Source organism: Galeopterus variegatus, unplaced genomic scaffold (genome assembly GCF_000696425.1).
Source record: "Galeopterus variegatus unplaced genomic scaffold, G_variegatus-3.0.2 Scaffold857, whole genome shotgun sequence".
NCBI lineage: Eukaryota > Metazoa > Chordata > Mammalia > Dermoptera > Cynocephalidae > Galeopterus > Galeopterus variegatus.
The window spans coordinates 458693-479002 of NW_007726968.1; the positions used below are offsets into that span (position 1 = coordinate 458693).

The 20310-nt window shown below is 42.2% G+C and overlaps 1 protein-coding gene across 1 annotated transcript in view; it reads right to left on the bottom strand.

The window, feature by feature from the left end:
- SASH1 (SAM and SH3 domain containing 1) overlaps nt 1-20310 on the bottom strand; it is a 69991-nt gene that overhangs the window by 31236 nt on the left and 18445 nt on the right. The window contains exons 5-6 of the mRNA XM_008572973.1: nt 5268-5400; nt 20-155 (exon numbers count right to left, since the gene is read on the bottom strand). Of these exons, the coding sequence (XP_008571195.1) occupies nt 20-155; nt 5268-5400 (269 nt within the window). The remainder of the gene's footprint in view (nt 1-19; nt 156-5267; nt 5401-20310) is intronic.

Consider the following 20310-nt stretch of genomic DNA (forward strand, 5'->3'; position numbering starts at 1 on the left):
GTCCAGGCTGCTAGATGATGGAGATGTGGAGTCTGAGTCATCGGGAGGTTTCTCAGGAGAGCCATCAAAGAAAAATGGCTTCTTGTGCACTCCAGAGTAAAGGGCAGACCTTTCATCCAGGACCGGGGAATTCTCCAACACCTGCTCCTCCCCACCTGGAAGGGAACCAACACAAGGTCTCCCGTGAACATCTTTCTTTACGCCCCCCGACCCTGCAACAAATAAGCAAGTCCACACAGAAACCACGGTGACCTCCCCCGCTCCAGATCATAACTCTTCAGAAACTTGGCTCCCACTTAAGTATGTACATGAGAAAGAAAATAATCCAACTATGCAAATGGTCAGTTTCACACAAGCTTAATGTTAAAAGGTTTCCAACGTGTTTTCTTCTCCTTCTTTAAATATCTTTGTAAACCAAACACACTCTTCAGAAACTTGGCTCCCACTTAAGTATGTACATGAGAAAGAAAATAATCCAACTATGGAAATGTCAGTTTCACACAAGCTTAATGTTAAAAGGTTTCCAACGTGTTTTCTTCTCCTTCTTTAAATATCTTTGTAAACCAAACACCTCCACAGACCTATTAAAAATGCCAACTGCAAAATCTAAGCCAGTCAGGATCACAATATACCTTAACATTTCAAGATAAACACCTCTCCAGTATAAGTGCAATCAGCAGAAGCTAGGAATCAGAATCCTCCACGCTTCTGAAAGGCTGTGTTTTATGTTGGCTCTGGTAGCTTTTTATAGCTGGAGTGTGAGTGTCATGAATGCCACGTGGCTGACAGTGATTTTTTTATGGGTACATATGCCATTTAAGTGATTAAATCTCTAGGAGAGTTTGGGTGAGGAAACACCATAAAGGGTTGTATCTTGCAAATGTGACTGACAAATGGTCTCCAGTTGACAGGCCAAACACAGTTAGGGAACTGGGTGAACCCAGCCAGATATTTCCATCAACTCAGGCCCCAAGGGGAAGGAGCAAGGGCATTTAAGGGCCTTGACACGCAAGCAGCTCAATCGAGTGTTCCACTCTGTCTCAAGGATTCCAGCTCTCGAAGCCCTTGCTGAAGCCAGGTAGCGAGCCAAGCCCTCTGGAGCACAGTGGAAAGGTTTGGACTTGCTGGCAGGCCAACCGAGTTCTTTTCTGCATGTGTTATGTGAACAGATGTGAGAAAAGAAATAGGTCACACTGTGGGTGTAGTAACCCTAACTGGCTATGTCCCTTTAATAAGGAAACTTTTGAGCTCTGCAGCTTTCCACCAGCTGAACTGTGAAAAGGAAAAAATAAAAAGTTCCTTGGAAGAGAAGTATGGCTCTAAGTCTACCAGCTGGGACAGGGTGCCAGTGCATGGCTAAATGTCAGAGATAAAGGGAGAGGAATGCTCAGTTCAGAAGTGGGTAAGATGATCAAAATGTTCTTGGTACTTTAAAATTCTAAAAATGGCTTACTTTTCCAATCGATGGGAATTGTAGTTACAAATGTACAGAAAACAAAACAAAACAAAAACAGTGCTGCTATTAAATATGACCCAAGATCAACTTTAATTCGAGGAGATGGTGATGAGGAGTGGAGGGAAGGAGGGAAGGAGACTCGAAACTAGGTCCAGTCCAAAGTCCACTGAAGAATTGTCCAGGGATTGGCCAGAGGCAGTGCACAAATATCATGGAAGTTTCTTGCTCCTTCCTCAGACACCTGACTAATTTGGAATGGAGACCAAGGGTCTTCATGATGTTAGAAGTAAAAATGGCAAGCTCTCCTGCATACAGTCCACTCTCCTGCATACAGTCCACTCTCATCTTCCAGGAAGAAGTGACTGAGTCAAGACTTGGGGTGGCAGATGCAGCCCCACAGTGGACTTCTCTATAAAACAAGTTGAGCATGGCCATGGCTTTTCATTCAGCCCAGGTGTCCACGAATGTGTGTAAAGGCCCTTATCGACCCACAGTCTTAGGGGTTTCAGGGAAGTTAAGTGGGCCTACCCTGGATCTGCTAAGGATCTGTCACTCAGCAGTGGTCTGGACATTTTCTACACTCTATGTTTAGGGTTGTCATCAGAGATTCCAATATTCTGTGTCACATTTGAGTATGGAACCAGCTGGTGCACGCATGTCCACAACATATCTGGCTCTTATTTCCTGATTCTGGAAAGAGGCATCTGGTAAGGAGTTTGGAGAGAATGTGGCAAGTGCTCCTGAAGTGGCTGCCTCAGCCTGTGCTGCACGCAGGCCTGACGTTGTGTGGTTTTTCTGCCTGTGCCTGACATTCCAGCCTTGACCTGGATTCCTTGGGCTTAGAGAATGACTTTGCCCTGCTCCTCTGGTGGGCAGTATATAACTAAGCTGCTGGAAGAATGACAAGCAAGATCAGCTCACTCCATCTCATTTGGTGTGATGTGCTCCCTGCAAGGGCCTTTATCCATCTTACTCAGCGGAGACTGGAATACGGAAGGAAAAGCTATTTTGACAACAGGAGGGAAGTAGGATAAGGGAGGACTTCATGCTAGGAACCCAGATTTATGCTCTGGATTCCAGGCCTGGCACTGCCACTCACCAGCTCCGTGACCTCGGGCAATGGCTTTATCTCTCTGACCCCTGTTTCCTCATCTATAATAATGCCTCCCCACCCACCTTTAATAACATCCCCCAGGAAGCTATAGTAAGGATAACATTAAACGAAAAGAGAGATATGGAGGTGCTTTATAAGCTGAAACGTGCTGTACAAAAGCTGATGATCCATTATCGGATTATACACGAGCTGAAGTCACGAGGGAAAGGGTGTCAGTTCTGGGGAAAAGACACGCAGCAATGGGCAGATGAAGGGCACTGCCATGGCCTATATTAAATATGGTCCAGGTCACCTGTGCCGGGATACGGACTCAAACCTCAAGTTTTGGGGGACAGACTAGGTGAAGAACCATAATTCTCCTGGCTTTCCCAGGACTCTGGAGCTTGTGGGGAAGAGAGGTGGGAGGAGGGGAGACACTGGACACTGTAGGGGAGTCAGGCTGCCTAGACTCAATTCCGGGCCTTCTGCTGACTGGCTGGTGACCTGGATTAACTCCTGAGCCTCCTGGTGTCCCAGTTTCCTCATTTGTGAAATGAGGATGGTGTAAGTGCCTGCCTCTTGTGGCTCTCCTGAGTGTGACATATTCAAAGGGAACATAAAACCTCAAGTGTCGAGCAAAGTGCCTGGCGCAGAGAATGCTCTCAGTACACGGTCATTATGATGCAGACAACTTTGTACTGGGACAGGCATGCAGGAAGTCAAAGGATCAACTTTGTGTAAGTCCCAGGGCATGGGCAGGAGGGTGATTAGGAGCACTAATCTTTCCTGTTTTGCATGAGGATCAGGGGCCAAGATAGCCTCTCCCACATGCCAGTTCTTTTGCCAATGAGGAACCTCAGAGAGTTCTACTATGCAGGGGTTGGAGGGAATTCCAGTCTAGCAGGGTTTTGGAGGACAGCTCAAAGCAGATGCCCTAAGCTACACATACACCTGGAGACTCTCCTGGTGACATGGACATGCCCAGTCAGTAGCACCCCAGCTCCCTGACTCATGACACTAGAGCATAACTTGGGACTAGGGATCAATAAGTCCATCTTCCACCTGTGAAACCTAACTCACACCCAGATGAATTGAAATTCAGAGCCAGATGTCTATACAGCTATTCCTTTTTAGCCTACAATTACCTCTTTTGGTATATTTTTCTTCTTTTCAACCATGCTTCTCAGAGATAGTAGAATTGATTTATTCGGACTTAAATATGCAGATTAGAATATTTCTGCATTTAAAAAAATGTTGTTCTAGTGGAAAGGCTGCCCCAAAACACGACTATCAGTGTGAAGGGGCTAGTGGGCGATAGGCCCAGTACTAGGTACTTTACCCATTTGATCTCATTTATGGACGAGACCCACCTATCTGTTATATTCGAGATTTGATTTTGGCAACTGTGCATGAGGTTTGCTTTAAAATGTGCCCTCAAGATTAAATGTTGGCAATTCCATATGGTTCTCCCTAACAGTACCAACTGACAACCTGTGTGTGATTTCAGTAAGAGGTAAAATCAAGGTATCTATACTGTGGAAACCATGGCTGACAGGCAGGTATTAAAACATCTAAATGAAAAATCAGCATTGCACCCAAATGGAAATAGAATTGCCATGCAAAAAGACACCCACATGAAACCTTCTAACCCCCACCCTCCCACAGTAACCCTCTCACCTTTAGTCTTATTCTAGGGGATTTAAACCAATAAATAACAACAACAAACAAAAATAAAAAGCAATAATAATAAAAAGAAACCTCTACCTTTGCAAATAAGGGGAAATTCAGTTCCCCGAATGGCTTGATTTTATTTATGTATGACCAAAAAAGGCCTCTACAATGATAATTTTAAAACCTACATGTTAAAATTTTGAAATTCCTTACAATGTAGATGTGACATTTTAACAAGTAATTTGCTCTTTTTTTTAAAACAAGGCATATTCTTTCCAATATTTTTTCCAATTCACTTATTGTCATTTTCTAAGCAGAAAAATCTCATTCTTTCATCTTTTTTGGGAGAACTTTACAAGATGCTTCAAATGCACATTATTAACAAGAAAGATGAATAAGGATGAGATCTAAACTGTCATAATTACACTTCAAAGGTTAACTATTCATTACAATACATGACATTACTGTTTCATCTGACAAGTGGTTTAGCCAGCAATACAGCTCTTAAAAATCCCCTTAGAATTGAAGGTCCTTAAAGCTCCATTAGAATTGAGGCTTGAGACTGTTTATAGGAAGAACAAATTGTCCCTCAGAGATTTGAAGGGATATTAAGTGCCTTGATTGTTAGATGTTTGTTCAAGATGAATGTACAGTATATCAAATTTGAACTAAATGCATTGAGCAAGAACCACAGTCCTTTTGGGAGGGTAGAGAATGCTAAGAAGTTTTAAAAGTTTACATAAAGTGGCATAAGCTCATAATTAAAGCTATACCACACCTTGAGAAAATTTGTCATATACTAGCCATTTCCCATCTTTGTTACACTTACATTGCTAAGCATCCTGCTTGACACCAGGACCCTTCATTTCATAACATGCTGAGTTAACATGCATGAATTAGCATGCCCTTCTAACATGCAGACACAATTCTGTCAGCCTCAGCCAAAACTCAGTCCATTTTCTACTTGAAATCATATTCTCTTTCTCCTGAAAAACTGACCCCAAATGAGTTCACTTGGAATAACCAGGGTGGAGTTGGCTTCTTTACCTTCAGTGCTGGGTTTTTTCATTTCTTCCACCCTAATTAGTTTCTTTCTGACTCTGCGAGTGGAGTTTACCAGCTTGTGTAACCTCTTAAACTTCACCGACTCCTCGGTCTCATCATCCGATTGTTCTCTTGACTGGCAAAGAAACAAAGGAAAAGTTAATCAGATAATTGCTCCAGAGCTTTGCCCTTGCAGCAGGATGTAGCGAGCCTCACTGCAGCTCTGCAAACCTCGGCAGTGCTGCGCTGAACTCGGGGCACCAATAAATTTGCCCAACAGGTTTACAAAGCTCCACCTACCATCTTAAGGTCTAATTCGGTGTGGAATTAGGTCCTAGGCACCGAAACCCACACCCTTGCCCTTTAGTTGCATGTGGGGCATTTGTCCCAACTATTCCCTGTCCTCTTTCAGCAGAACTGCGGCAGGACTTGCTCTCCAAGGCTGGCCCTGTGGTTCCAGTTACACTGCTGCGGTTTGGGCCAGCTCTCATCTGTCTGGCCCATCAGGACATGCTGTGAAACGTGGTCATCAACTACTTCTCCAAACCCAAATTCTGTTGACTTTTTCCAGTCCTCCTCCGAAAATCAAAAACAGCAGGGCAGGAAAGAGGAAGAGATGCAAAAAGCTTTCCTCTATCCCATTCGTGAGGCCTGTCTGCCACATCACAGCCAGCCCTTCCGCCTTTCCCAGCTCTTGCCAAGGGCTCCCAAGGCAAGCATGAGGACAGACCCCACATTCCTCCATGAGAGACAAGGGAAAAAGCTGACCTTTTCAGCCATACAGTACAGTCCATATTCCCCAGCATCCCATTCCGTTTTGCAGTGACTCAAGTATGCTCAGGCCCAGCTGTTTTCCCTCAAGTATCAAACATTACAGAGAGAAAAAAAAATCCTCTCTCTGCTGCAGTGACCCAGGCTAAAAACAATCCTTTCCTTGTGAACAAAATGAGGGTTTCACTTCCAAGTCAGCTCCAACATTCAATATGCGGCATCCTCTGTTGTATCTGTTTAAAATAGGCAACAGCAAAAGAGGTCTCCAAACTAAGTGCTCCTGCTGCCTGGCGGGGGGCCCCGCACTCCTGAGCGCACGACCGCGGCGCACCCCGGCCAGCTCCTGAGCAATCCCAGCTAATCCTGCACATCCGGACAACGACCTTCTCTCCGTTTCCTCAAACCTCCCACATGAAACAGTAGGGAGAGAAATGCCTCGAATTAAAAAACAAAACCCAAACAAACTATGTTGCTAAACATGAGTCTCATGTGGAAACTTTGACCCCCAAGAACAGCTCTCATTAATCCCAATTTTATAGACAATAAAATAGGTAAGCAAGAGCTAGCAGAGAACAGTTTAAGAGGAAAAGAGGCGGAGATTATAATAATTACTTAGGTAGAAAAATGCTGCACATTGTGAGTCCACAAATATTTTCTTAGCACTATGGTACTTTATAAGGGACAAAAACAAATCATTTCCTGCTCTCTCGTCCTCACCCTGGGGCTCCCAGCTTGGAGCCATTATGTGTCTGTAAGCAAACCATTCACCCGCTCATGACTGATTATTATAAACCTATCATCAGCAAGTCATCAGGACAGGAATATTTCTCAGAATTCCCTTTTGTGAAGTGTACCAATACCTATGTTCGATTTCTCTAAAATTCCTAGATAAAAAAGTTGCATTCAGATTTCAGAATTAAAGTCAACTACTGGTTACCTGGTAATGAACAATAGAAACTGGATCCCCAGGTAATGGAGGGAGGTTACATTGAATGCTGGCAATTAGGTCTAAGATTTAAAACGCTAAAATAAATATAGCTCCTAATACCTAATGGTATTGTCTGGTTTGAATTTCATTTTTACTTGGTTGAATTGTTGGTGTGTGATGAAAGGGTCAGAGTGGTCAACCAAAGGAATGAGAACTTGGTTAACCCTCATTCTGGGTAATCAGCACCTGGATAACCCACAGTGCATGGAATGACGGTAAACATTTAAAAACATTCTGCCCTCTTGATGTAGCTCAAAAGCCACACAACTCTAATAGAAGAAACAACACTATATAACAGAAAGTCTCTGTACATACCAATGGGACAAACCTAGAATACATATCTAACCATTTCACGATAAGAAATTTTGAAATCAAATGAAAATGAAATAGGCACAGAATGTCCATGATCAAAATATAGGAAGCTGTACTGCAGGATAAAAATCACTGATGTAGGGCCGGCCCGGTGGTGAACTGGAGAGTGCGCCGGCAGCGCTTCCGCCGGGGGTTCGGATCCCATTGGAGACCGGTTCCTGCTCACTGGGTGAGCACGGTGCGGGCGCAACACCGAGGGTTGCGATCCCATTGCCGGTCCCCGGTGCGGGCGCGACACCGAGGGTTGTGATCCCGTTACCGGTCAGTAAAAAAGACAAAAAGGAAAAAAAAAATCACTGATGTATATATACCTCATGCCTAGTTTGTTGTTGCTGGTAGTGGTGGTGGTGTGTGTGTATGGGGTAGGTGGAAGTAAAAAGAGAAATGGGATACAGAAAGAAGTAATATAAAAATCTTACTCCATAAAGCTATAAATCACATGTAGAAAAGGCACATTCGAGTGACCTTTCCAGTAAAAACATCAAAATCAACTAGGACAACAGATTTAAAGGCAGTGCCCCCTTCACAAAGCCCTACTTTCCTCTGCACAGATTCATTGTGGTGAAAAATAACATATTCCAGGTATTTATTTAATTGCTTTCACATGTTCCATCTATTTTTGAGAAACATCAGCGCTTTAGAACTTTGAACTGATGTTATTTTAATTTTTCTTTTAAAAAAAGAAGGTTTTGGAGGTGTTTGCCATTGACAAATCACAAACCATGACAACCAAGAAGTTCCTCTGTGTTATCATGTTTTGGACACTAGACAAAACAGATGCAGCACAATTTACATGAAGAAAAATGTAAGGTAAAACCCATGCCATTCAAGAAACATATGTGCGTGTGTATATTTTAAATAGAAAACTTCCTCTTAAGTCCACCCAGAAGTTACTTGAGTTCAACAATGTATCCCAAAGATGCTTTGTACTGACAGAGAGGTGTTGACTTCTTGCTTCCTCCTGAGTCCAGAGGAAGAAGAGTTGCGAAATACTTGCCTTTAAAAAATTCTCTCCAGCTGTTTTAACATAAAGATGCTGTAAACGTCCTGCATTCCTTCTAAACTTGGGGAGTAAAGCTTAAATTCCTCATGCTATGTTTCTCTTTTTACATAAGCATGTGCCACTTCCCAAATGCTGAAAAATAACATGTCGTGTCTTTTTATTCAGGAAATACACCATCAGGCAAGGGAGTTTGAGAATTTTTTAAAATTAAGAAACACATGTAAAATTTTAAATTAAAATATTATATTTCAAAAGAAGTCTTCCCACCTGAAAGGACTCTGTACAAGATAAAGAAAATATGCATTGTATGTAAACTAAATGATTAATTCCAAGAAACAGGCTCACAACTACAAGGGTAATTCAAAAAGTTCATGGAATAATAGAATTAAAAGATAATTCAAATCTTTCCATGAACTTTTCGAAGTGCCCTTGTATTATAGAATGGGTCTTAAATAAACTAATGTGAAAAATAAAAGTATATCCTCACACACATTCAAACATGGATGTGTCACCTCCCCTCCCTGTCCTGCCCTAGGGTCAGAGTATTAAAATAAACTTTAATTTGATCATCTTCTAAAGGAGAAGGTGAACTCAATCATTTGTGTACCCACCCCCAAACCTTCAAGAGAAAAGGCAACTTACCCAACCCCCCCAAAGGATGTGGAAAAGTGAATTTACAATATTGTAAATAGAAACATTTGATTTCCACCCTCTTTCTTTTTAACCTAGTGCATCATCAGATATATATGCTTCAACTTCCTAGGTCCAAAATGTCATGGGATTAGTGTTAAAAGTTAAGAGAAGGAAGCCAGTCAGTTGTAGGCTTCTGAAAAGCAATGTGCGACACTGTCTGAATTCAAGCCCTCCACACGAAAAGCCTCCACAATTCACAACTGAGCTCCAACCCGTGTACGCTCATCCTCTGCACTCTTAAAATAACATTCACTCCTTTCCTCCAAAAGCTCCACATTATCATTGGGTGAGCCCACCAGGCAAGAATGCTCAGGGTTACAAAGCAGGGGAGTAAGCAGGAGACGAAAAAAATCTAGAGGAATTTGAGAAGAAAAGAAAGAAGCATCACAGGCAGGAGCAATTAGAAAGCTTTTCCTTGGAGCAAATGGAAAATGCATGCTTCCTTTCACATTAAACTCATTCAGCGACTTACCGGCTTCGGCATTTAGCAGGCCTAAGGGGTGACTCTGAGGAGGTCCGGGACCCCCCACCCCCTCCCCACTCTGCGAGCGTCCTCAGTCTTGCTGCAGCAACGCCGCAATCTCACAGTTACGATCAGGCACTTTTCGAACATGTTCCTCTGGAGTTACATGACCAGGCAGGCAGGCTCCACCGTCACAGCTTAGTATCCGCAGGAGAAAGAAGCGAAGACACTGCATTCAATTAGCTTCTTTCTGCTTGCTGACTGATTCCCCAGTCGCTTGCTAACTGCATAACTTGCAAGAAAGGCATAAGTCATCAGCTCTAAGCAAATCTCCTATTCACCACAAGGAAAAAAGGGAGTGTTGTGCGTGGCCAACAATCCCTGTTTTCACTGAGGAAGGCTCCCTGACCTCCCGCTGGCCTCCGGTTCCTTAATTACTGTCTATGGAATTCCAGAGAAAGAAAAAAAGAACGCGAGAATCTGAGCCAATCCAGGACGAGGACTAACCCTCAAAAGTGACCGAACTTAAAAAAAGATCTCTTTTGCAGATATCCTTCTCAACACCCCCTTCAGGGAGTAGTCTCAATTGAAAATAGACACCTTCCAGTGGCTATTTTTGAAATTACTGAATTAAAACTTTTCTCCTCGAGTTGTCTCTTCCTGTTTCTCTCTCCACTCGTTTTTTTTACTTTAACCACTAGAGTAAATGTAGGATTATTTCTCCTACAAGGATGCTTCTATTTTTGAAATTACTGAATTAAAACTTTTCTCCTCGAGTTGTCTCTTCCTGTTTCTCTCTCCCCTCGTTTTTTTTTACTTTAACCACTAGAGTAAATGTAGGATTATTTCTCCTACAAGGATGCTTCTAAAACTTGAAACTGTCTTACCAAATTATTTCAGTGATCATTTCAGAGCAGCTGAGTTCTCTTGCATTCTAGAAACGTAAGCATGGAGACTGTGTCACAAGATGATTATTTAATTTTCTCAAGGGTCTCTGGGGAGCACCAGGCACATGCTGTTACTTACACAGAACATCGTCTAAACAAGACAGGACTGAAAACCCATATAAAGTCTCCATGACGTGGGCTCCAAGTCATGTCTGCCTTCTCGGGGCTAAGTTCATTCAGTTGGGTACGTCATTCATTCCTGCTGCGCAGTCTGAGCTGCCAGTTCCTAGGTGTCTCTGCCATTGCGTGGGACTTTACGTATTATAAAGGGCACCTCTCTTTGTAGGACATCACACTACACAAACAAAATACCTGGCTGCACAGGACTCACCATCAAGTATGAACTGGTGTCCTGCCTTAAAATGACAGAACTTTAGATTTAGAGGGGGTCCAGAGGTAACCTAAACTAAAAACAAAAGCAGGGAATTGGAATCCAAAGCTCCTGAGTGGAAGGTCATGTTTACTATGCAGAGATCCAGGTTCTGCAGGGCTCCAGTCCTGCTCTTCCTCCCTGGACTCTCTGGCATCTCTCACTCTTCAGCAAGAATTGCAGCAACCCCTTCTCCCCCGAGGCTTCTGTCCCAGAAGCATCTCCTCCCAGCCTTCATGGAATTTCCTCTTCTTTCTCCCTGCAAAGGTTTACCACACATTCCCTATAAAGCCCAGTTCCCCATTTCACAAGTTAATTCTTCCACAAACTCTCCCTTCCCCACTGCCATCTGAGGGCCCACACGTGCCACAAACTGTGGCAGGTGCTTTTCCGATGTTGGACTTCCAACACTCATACTCCTCAAACACTCACCATTCCCAGGCATGGTGCTAAGTATTACATACATGATCCCATTCAAGCAGTAAACGGCAGGAGCAGAACTGGGGACATTGTGGTATTGCTCCTGTATCACGCTACCTCTACAAAGCCTTTCTTCACCCAGAACTGACAACCATGCTGCGACATTATGGTCAGAGCTCCTTAAAACTGTCCCTAGAAGCCCTTCATTGAATTCGCTTGTTTTGTGATGAAAACTAAGTAAGAACGCCCCAGTGAGAGTGCAGTAAAGGAAGAGGAGTAGCCTAAGCCTCTGGAGTAAGAACAATCTGGGTTTAATTGCCAAGATCTCTAGCAAATTACTTTACTTCCATGGCCTTCCTATTCCTACATGTAAATTTGGTATAATAACATTTATCTTACAGTGTTGTTTTAAAAACTGTGTACAGATATCAACACCTGGCGTTCAACACGTGCTTATTACCTCTGCAGTCTTCTATTTATTACTGACTGGAGTTCAAACACATTTTAATTCTTGTGAAAGCTCTTTTTGATGCTAAGTAGCAAAGTCAAAGGAAAACTTTTGCATGTGGAAAGCTGGTGATCTGGCCAACACGTGAGGATGGGTATGAACAAGCTGTTTAGATGCAGAGAAGACTGAGCAGGATTAGGAGCCAGAACTCTGCAATCTGCAGATCCCCTTATGTGACTTAGGAAGAGTGTGTGGCCTTGGGCATGTTTCTTAACTTCTCTCATTTCTAACACAGGCAATGAGAAGCCTCCTAGGGCTTTTGAGGAGATGAGAAGAGATTCTGCATGTGAAGTTAGTGCCTGGTAGGTAGGGAAGCCTCGATCAATGTGACACACACGATGCTTGGGAATTGATTTATTCAGACACTGGGAGGAGGGTGGAGGGAAGGACACATCTGTGACTCTTTCCCCCAGTGGCCTGCTCCTTACAGCACATGGCTTGGAGAGTCTCCTAAGAGAACGGGAAAGAGGCTGACCCTGCACGCACTTTTTTAAGGTCACTGCCACCATCTCTCAGAGGATGATATTCAATGTTGGGCTCTATGTGGGGACCCAACGTGGGCTTGTCTTTCAGAAAACAGGAAGCTCCACGGGGACAGGGACGTGGACCTTGTCTATCCCCCTCCCCTTGTATTCACAGTCCCCAGCACAGTGCCCACCCATAGCAGGCCCTCAATAAGTATTGTGTATTCAATGTGGAATGAATTTTAGACTCCCCAACCCTGCTGCTCCCAGCCACTGCCGTGTATCAGAGTAAACTGCAGGGAATCTGAAAGTCTAGGCTATGCCAGGCCACCCTGGGAAGCTTCCTGGCGGGGGGAAACAGACTTTAAGAGGGAAGGCCATGGCTGGTCTTGTTCTCTGGGTAGTAGTAGTCTTGAACTTGCCCAGCACACAGTAAGTGTGCAGATGTGCTGAGGACAGATCTGAGCATTTGACTGCCATGCTGAAGAACTGTTCACTAATAGCTCCTCAGAACGAGGCCCAAAGGCACGGAACATATGACTTTGTGTGGTCAGATCCCTACCCTTATTTCCAGCTTCTGTGTACGGTAAGCTCCACCATTCAGATACTTTGTGGAAAGGGCTTCTCATAGCTCCTGGTTCTCCCCCGCCCCATGTCCTCACAGCATCACAGATAGCCCATGCCCCTGTGTGCCGCACATCCCTGCACTTTCTGGCTCCTCTTCTGGGAATAGCTCCTGCTCATCCTTCAAGATTCAGTCCACGTGTTGCCTCCTTTGGAAAGCCTTCCTTGCCTTGCCCCTCATCTCTCTTGGGCTGCATGGTTGCACAGCAACCCTAAATATACTTTGCGCAAGGACTTAGCACATATATTGTAATCACCGTATGACCTACCCCTCAGTAAATGCCATGAAGACAATGAGAATGGTCATATTCACTTATGTATCTGTATTTTAATAACGTTTATTGTTTATTTCTCATTACACATGAGAAATATTTAATTATAGAAAATTTGGAAAACACAGGAACAAAGGAGAAAGAGAAATCACCTATTCTCTTACACTCATAGAAAAGTTGGTAATATTTTGGTTTATGTCTTCTCACTTTTTCACATACGCACAACACTAAAAACACTTATGTTTCTATGTTTTTTTGCAAAAAAGGGTGACCTTTGATCTTTAGCTGCTCTAGCTCCCAGTCACTATCAGTGTCCCCAAAGCCTCCCTGGAATAAATAAACACACACAGTCTACATAGAAACAACACGCCTGCCCATGACTGAGATCCCTCTGTGAGCCACACTGCTGCCTCTAAAGGCTTCATTTACAGAAACCATGGGTGTTCAGTACCCATTGTCCAAGCTGTTTTATAACCCATTTTTAAAAATTGATAGGTTTTGAACATTTTCCCATGTCATCAAATATTCAACAAATAAAACACAATATGTTAATGATTCAGTACTACTCGGTCATAAAAGTAGACCATAATTTACTTTTATAATGCCCCCATCTTTGGACATTTGCATGGGGCTGGTTTTTCAACATTATACACAATCTTCTGATGCACACTTTGTGGTAAAATTTCTAACACATCTAACACATATGTTTGTTGAGAATAGATGATTAGGTTGCAGAACAATGGGTGAAAGAATGGGTACATCTTTAAGACTTTCGATACATAGTAACAACTTGCTCCCAAGAAATATTATGTTATTTTTAAATCTCACAAGCAGTTGCCAGCGCTGAGAATTACAATGTGCTCTTCCACTTAGATAAGTAAAAATAGTATCTATGCTTGTGCTAATGGATATTTCCTGACTGAAATGAATGAATGAAATGCACTGATTCAAAGCATTAGGAAGGGCAGAGAACACAAACATGATGCACAAGCCACATTCCCTGGATTTATAAAGATTATATTCTAGAACTCTGAGGGTAGGGAGAGGAAAAGTTCTCTCCCAAGAGAAGTTCAGAAGTATGATAAATATTAAGTCAAGTGTGATAACTGCATAAGAAAAACAGACACACAGATTCAGACATGGGACAACTCACCTTTGGCTGGGGGAACTAAGAAGTGTTTCAAGGAGGGGGAGTGCACTTGCCATGGGTTTGGGGACATTTCCTCGTCCTTACAGGAATCTATCTAGAAGACCAGTGTTTAGATGGTCCTGGGGTCCCACTTTTTTCTCCCTCCACTGACCTTAGTTGCCCACCCATCTACACAGACTGAGAAGTTTGGCTAATGCTGCCTTTATAAACAGCATGTGACACCAATCAACAACAGCTTCCTCTTCAAGCTTGATTTCATAACCTCTCCAACATGCTTGATCTCCCTCCACGGTCCAAGAAGTGATGCATTCAAGGTCCCTCCCTGCCTTGGGGGCAGCGCACTGGCCCTAGCTGAGTATAGTCAAGATTTTCCCAACACCAAGGAACAAGCAGTGTCCAGCCATGGCAAGGCCTTCTGGTCACAGTCCTCAGGTTAATGTGTTATTCTTTGTGTTTACAAAAAATAAGTTTCAAGAAATTAGAGTTACTTAAAAATGTGTTTATGAATTGCCAGAAGTAATTATATAAAATATAAAACACATTGTGGATATTTTTATTTTATCACAAAGGAGTCAGGGAAGGACTGATCTGTTTAGTAAGAAATATTTTGCTCATTAGCTGGTGACATCATTGCCTTCTGAAATTAGGAGATTTTTGTCAGCATATGGAAAAAAAGATGAGATTCCATCCTGCTCCCAGAGGTGCAGTGTAACACTGAAATAATCTCTCTGGCAGTTTCAAAATTAACTAGTTGTCGCCAGATGTGAAGAAAGAGGAGGAGGAGGCAGAAGAGGAGAAGATAATTACAAGACACTTTTATTTGGAAAGAGTATGTGAGAATTTGAGGTAACAGTACCATACCCTAGGGACAAAGGCTTGTCAGCACTTAATTCACTTAAGAAACTGTTTAAAATCTTAACTATGAAATCAAAGCAGCAGTAAATGGATGTTACATTCCACAATAAACTTTATTCTATTTCTTACACTCATGAACTTCTTGAATTGCTTTTAACCACCCCCATATAACGTTGCTACTTTCCCCAAAAGGTGGAGGGAGAAAGTAAAAGATTTCAGGAGTCCTACAGCCAAGTCTAAGGAGACTAAGGATATGGGTGAGCCCACCCACCCCAATTGTACAAGATGCCATGGAGCAAAAAAAATGCCTTTCCTTCCCTGAAGGAAGAGGGATGGGTGGTAAGTGGAGGAAAGGGAACTGACTTCCCCTTCACTCTGTAAGTCTTCAGAAGATTTTTCTGCCTGGGACTATGCCCACTGCCCACAGGTCAGAGAGCTCGCTGTTCATATTAAATAGGCTAAGGTAACCAAGTTGCACCAAGAAGGTAGCAACAGTTCTACGGGTCCCTCTGTTAAGAGTGGGGCTATGGTGTCAGGCACACTGAAGAAAAAATGCCAAACCCACACATTCCCAAGGGCATTAGACTCTCACATAGCCCTGGTGCCATGGAAAAAGGATGATTCAGAACAAGACTGCCAAGTAGGGCAATTACATATGCAGTGAGGCTCCAGTTTCTGAAGCTGATGGAAGTGTTCATCCCAGAAGTGGTAAGTTCCTAAGGGACTGGGTGGTGTTTGCAAAGTCACATTACTTTTATGGCCTCTTTGACTGACTGACTCATAGATCAGGCATGATGACTTCTTGGACAGGGCTCCCAAACAACCTTGTCTTGGCAAATGACAATGTAGAAATACAGAGAACTGGTGAAGTCAAAGGGCAATGGAGGGAAGGTGCAGACACTAAGTCCTTTCCTCCAACCCGAACTTATGCTACCAGGTCAGCAGTCACCTGTTGAAACTAGAAGCCCAATGTCAACCCCTAAAGTCACAATCTACAATCTTAACATAATTCTCCTTTTGTCTGCAGAATAAACAATAAGCAAATTCACTCCAAGTTCCATATTGAAGAAAGCAGAATCCCTGACTTTAAAAAGGAATCATTTAGGGCTAGAAAGGTTTTTGGGGTTATCTAACTGGCAAAACTATCAGGTCACAATCTCTGCTGAACACTGAACCACAAAACATCCTTCTCACAACAACTAACAAAATAAGCAACAGCCACTCCCCACTTACTACAAACTAGAAAAACATTCTACCAAGAGCACCCAAACAAGGAAAGATAATTAATCTAATGTATTAAACTTCCAAGACTGAGGTAAGAAAAAAATTTCTGAAGGTCACTGGAGAAGGCCCCCACTTCTTCAAAAGCCAGACTGGCACGAATCCAGAAAATTCTTTCATATAATCCCTAATCTAGCAAAATAAGCAACAGCCACTCCCCACTTACTACAAACTAGAAAAACATTCTACCAAGAGCACACAAACAAGGAAAGATAATTAATCTAATGTATTAAACTTCCACGACTGAGGTAAGAAAAAAATTTCTGAAGGTCACTGGAGAAGGCCCCCACTTCTTCAAAAGCCAGACTGGCAGGAATCCAGAAAATTCTTTCATATAATCCCTAATCTAGAAGGAAGGAAACTGCATGGCTCTTTATCTTCTTTTAACCTAGGAGTGATAGAAATGGCTACAGAGAGCAGCAATGAGTGAAAAGACAATAGTAAGGCTGATTTTAATTGAAATAAAGCCTCGAGAACTCACTACGAATTGAAGAAATGAATTAAAGACAGAATGACTATGCCCCACCAATACTCCAGCCATGAACCAAGTGGCATGAACTGAGATACTGGACAGCACATTAACACAATCTCAAGAGAGAGAAGGCAGAGCCCAGGAATCCCACTGAAGACCACATTCCACCATTTCCCTACCAATTACATCAGACTGTAGAAATAATAAACATGAGTGGACCACAGAATAAAGCTCTTGCAAGAAGGGGAAAAAAATTCATTGTCACATAGCATGGCAAATGAAAAATAACCCTCATTATATCAGCAGAAATAGAAAATGTGACTAGAGCCACCCAAGCATAACCAAAGTGTATGTGGGGGGGTGGGGGCAGAAAGCATGAAAACTATTTAAATAAACTACGGCAAGGAGGGGGAAAAAGAGAAAGCATACAAAAAGACAAAGATCCAACTTTTGATCCCATTTTTCCATCAGGAGAAAATATAACTCAAGGAACAGGAAGAAATTCCTAACAGTTGCTTCACTCTATAAAATAATTTAACAAGAAAATGAATCCAGTTAAAGGAGAATTCAAAGACAAGAAGAAAAACATAAATGATATGAATTCAAAAGTTGCAGACATAAAGAAATAAAGGGCTAAAACAACCTATTACAGAACCAATTATAAATAAGAATGAGCAAAGAATAGAGCCTGTATCCTAGAAATCAAAATATTGATATAGAGAAAAGTTTCAAATTACTTAAGTCAATTTTCTCATATTACCCAAGTTTTAAGATTTACTCATCTCTTCACGTAGACCTTTGACTTTGCTGCTTCCTCTACCTGACACATATCTCTCTTACTTCTCCTGGAGAACTCTTACTCAGATTCAGTCACCTTCTCTAGGAAAGTGTCCCAAACTTTCCTGGCTGACTCTTAATTGACTTTCTTTGTGCACCTATGGCACTAGGTAATTAAGTCCACAGCCATTAAGTCTACAACCAGGCCATCCATTAGTCTGTCTCCTCTTCTCAAACATAAGCTCCCTGTGCACAGAAACTGGCACATGGTAGGTACTCAATAAATGTTTGCACAATGAATGAATAAAAGAATGTTCAAATGGCATTCTTCCACCTACAGTCTGGATCAAATGTCCATGGCAAGAAGTGCTTTACATCTTTTTAGGAGCTAATTATGCAATGCTATTAGCATTATACTAGTAACAGTACAATCAACTTTGGAACATTGGAGGGTGTAGTATGGCATAAAGAGGGAAAGGAAAAAAGACAGAAGAGAATAAAACAATATTTTTACAGAAATAATTCTGATGAATTAGAATTTGGGTATGTTAAAGTATTGCCTTCCAAATGAGTGTCATTGTCTGCTGGCTGACTCTAGTTCTGAGAGCTGTTGATATAATGTGTGACTGTGGTCACAGAACTCAAACAGACTCTTAACAAGTGATGGGCAGCCTGTGATTTCAATAAGCTGCCTTAGGTTGGAAATGGCCCTCATTCTGGATCCTGTTCATGAACCACAGTGGCACTTGGGTATCTCTAACCCCCCTATTAAATAAGGCTTGGCACCAGGGCAAATGACTTGATGAGGAGTTGACGTGATGAATCAATAACACTGAACAAGTGACGGAAATCGTCTCTTGTCCCCAAACTCCCTCAAGTTGCTCCCAAGAGCAAAATAAGAAACTGGTATTGCAAATCTAAATGCCAATCCCTAACCCAGGTTAGTACAAATATCTGTATTAGATATAATCATCTAGCAGTGGAAACGTGATATAACCTAATTGGTATTCATATATTAGGTTGGACAAACAAAATTGCCATTTTTATANCTTCTCAAACATAAGCTCCCTGTGCACAGAAACTGGCACATGGTAGGTACTCAATAAATGTGTGCACAATGAATGAATAAAAGAATGTTCAAATGGCATTCTTCCACCTACAGTCTGGATCAAATGTCCATGGCAAGAAGTGCTTTACATCTTTTTAGGAGCTAATTATGCAATGCTATTAGCATTATACTAGTAACAGTACAATCAACTTTGGAACATTGGAGGGTGTAGTATGGCATAAAGAGGGAAAGGAAAAAAGACAGAAGAGAATAAAACAATATTTTTATAGAAATAATTCTGATGAATTAGAATTTGGGTTAAAGTATTGCCTTCCAAATGAGTGTCATTGTCTGCTGGCTGACTCTAGTTCTGAGAGCTGTTGATATAATGTATAATGGGTGACTGTGGTCACAGAACTCAAACAGACTCTTAACAAGTGATGGGCAGCCTGTGATTTCAATAAGCTGCCTTAGGTTGGAAATGGCCCTCATTCTGGATCCTGTTCATGAACCACAGTGGCACTTGGGTATCTCTAACCCCCCTATTAAATAAGGCTTGGCACTAGGGCAAATGACTTAATGAGGAGTTGACATGTGATGAATCAATAACACTGAACAAGTGACGGAAATCGTCTCTTGTCCCCAAACTCCCTCAAGTTGCTCCCAAGAGCAAAATAAGGAACTGGTATTGCAAATCTAAATGCCAATCCCTAACGCAGGTTAGTACAAATATCTGTATTAGATATAATCATCTAGCAGTGGAAATGTGATATAACCTAATTGGTATTCATATATTAGGTTGGACAAACAAAATTGCCATTTTTATAGGTCAAAAGCTGCCTAATATCTCCAATTTCACAGGGTTCAACCTAATAAAAGAAACAACAGGCCAAATTACATCCAAGAGCTACCTTCACTTTAAAAAAATTCAGGTAGGTACCCTCAGATTATGTAGGACCTGGATATTTTGTCATTATTTATTTTTCTTCACGTGACCCTTGATACGTCGAGGAAAATCTGCAGCCAGCACCCTAAACTGCCTGCAACTGTACAAACCAATGAAGATAGAGATGAACCTGGTTAATTTCTGAGATGCAAAGAGCCAAACTTCCAATTATTTCTGGGCCTGCCATGAGAGCGTCCTCCAATGTAACAGGTATGGGAGCCACGCACACACTCACTGAGGCCACCTTATCAACACCGTTAGACCCTAGACAATTTCCGAACAATTAACTGCTTATTCTTCACCAACAGTACTCCTGAAGCCAAACAGGCTTACTGAAATCATACCGGACCCACCCTTAAACGCACTTGCACAGTAATGCCTTCTGACACAGAAAACACACTGATTATGTGTTCGGTAAAAGCATAAGCAAGTAAACGTGTACTTTTACTTTAAGTTTATTCTGACGGTTGTAGCCTATCTGCTGATACATAAACATAAATCATTGCTACCATCTTAATGGCATGTACAAAAATAGCACTTTTATGGGAACTCAAGCATTTTAAGAATGACAGTTGATGGGAAGGGCAGAAGATGTTCACACGAAATACTAGAAGCTAACAGC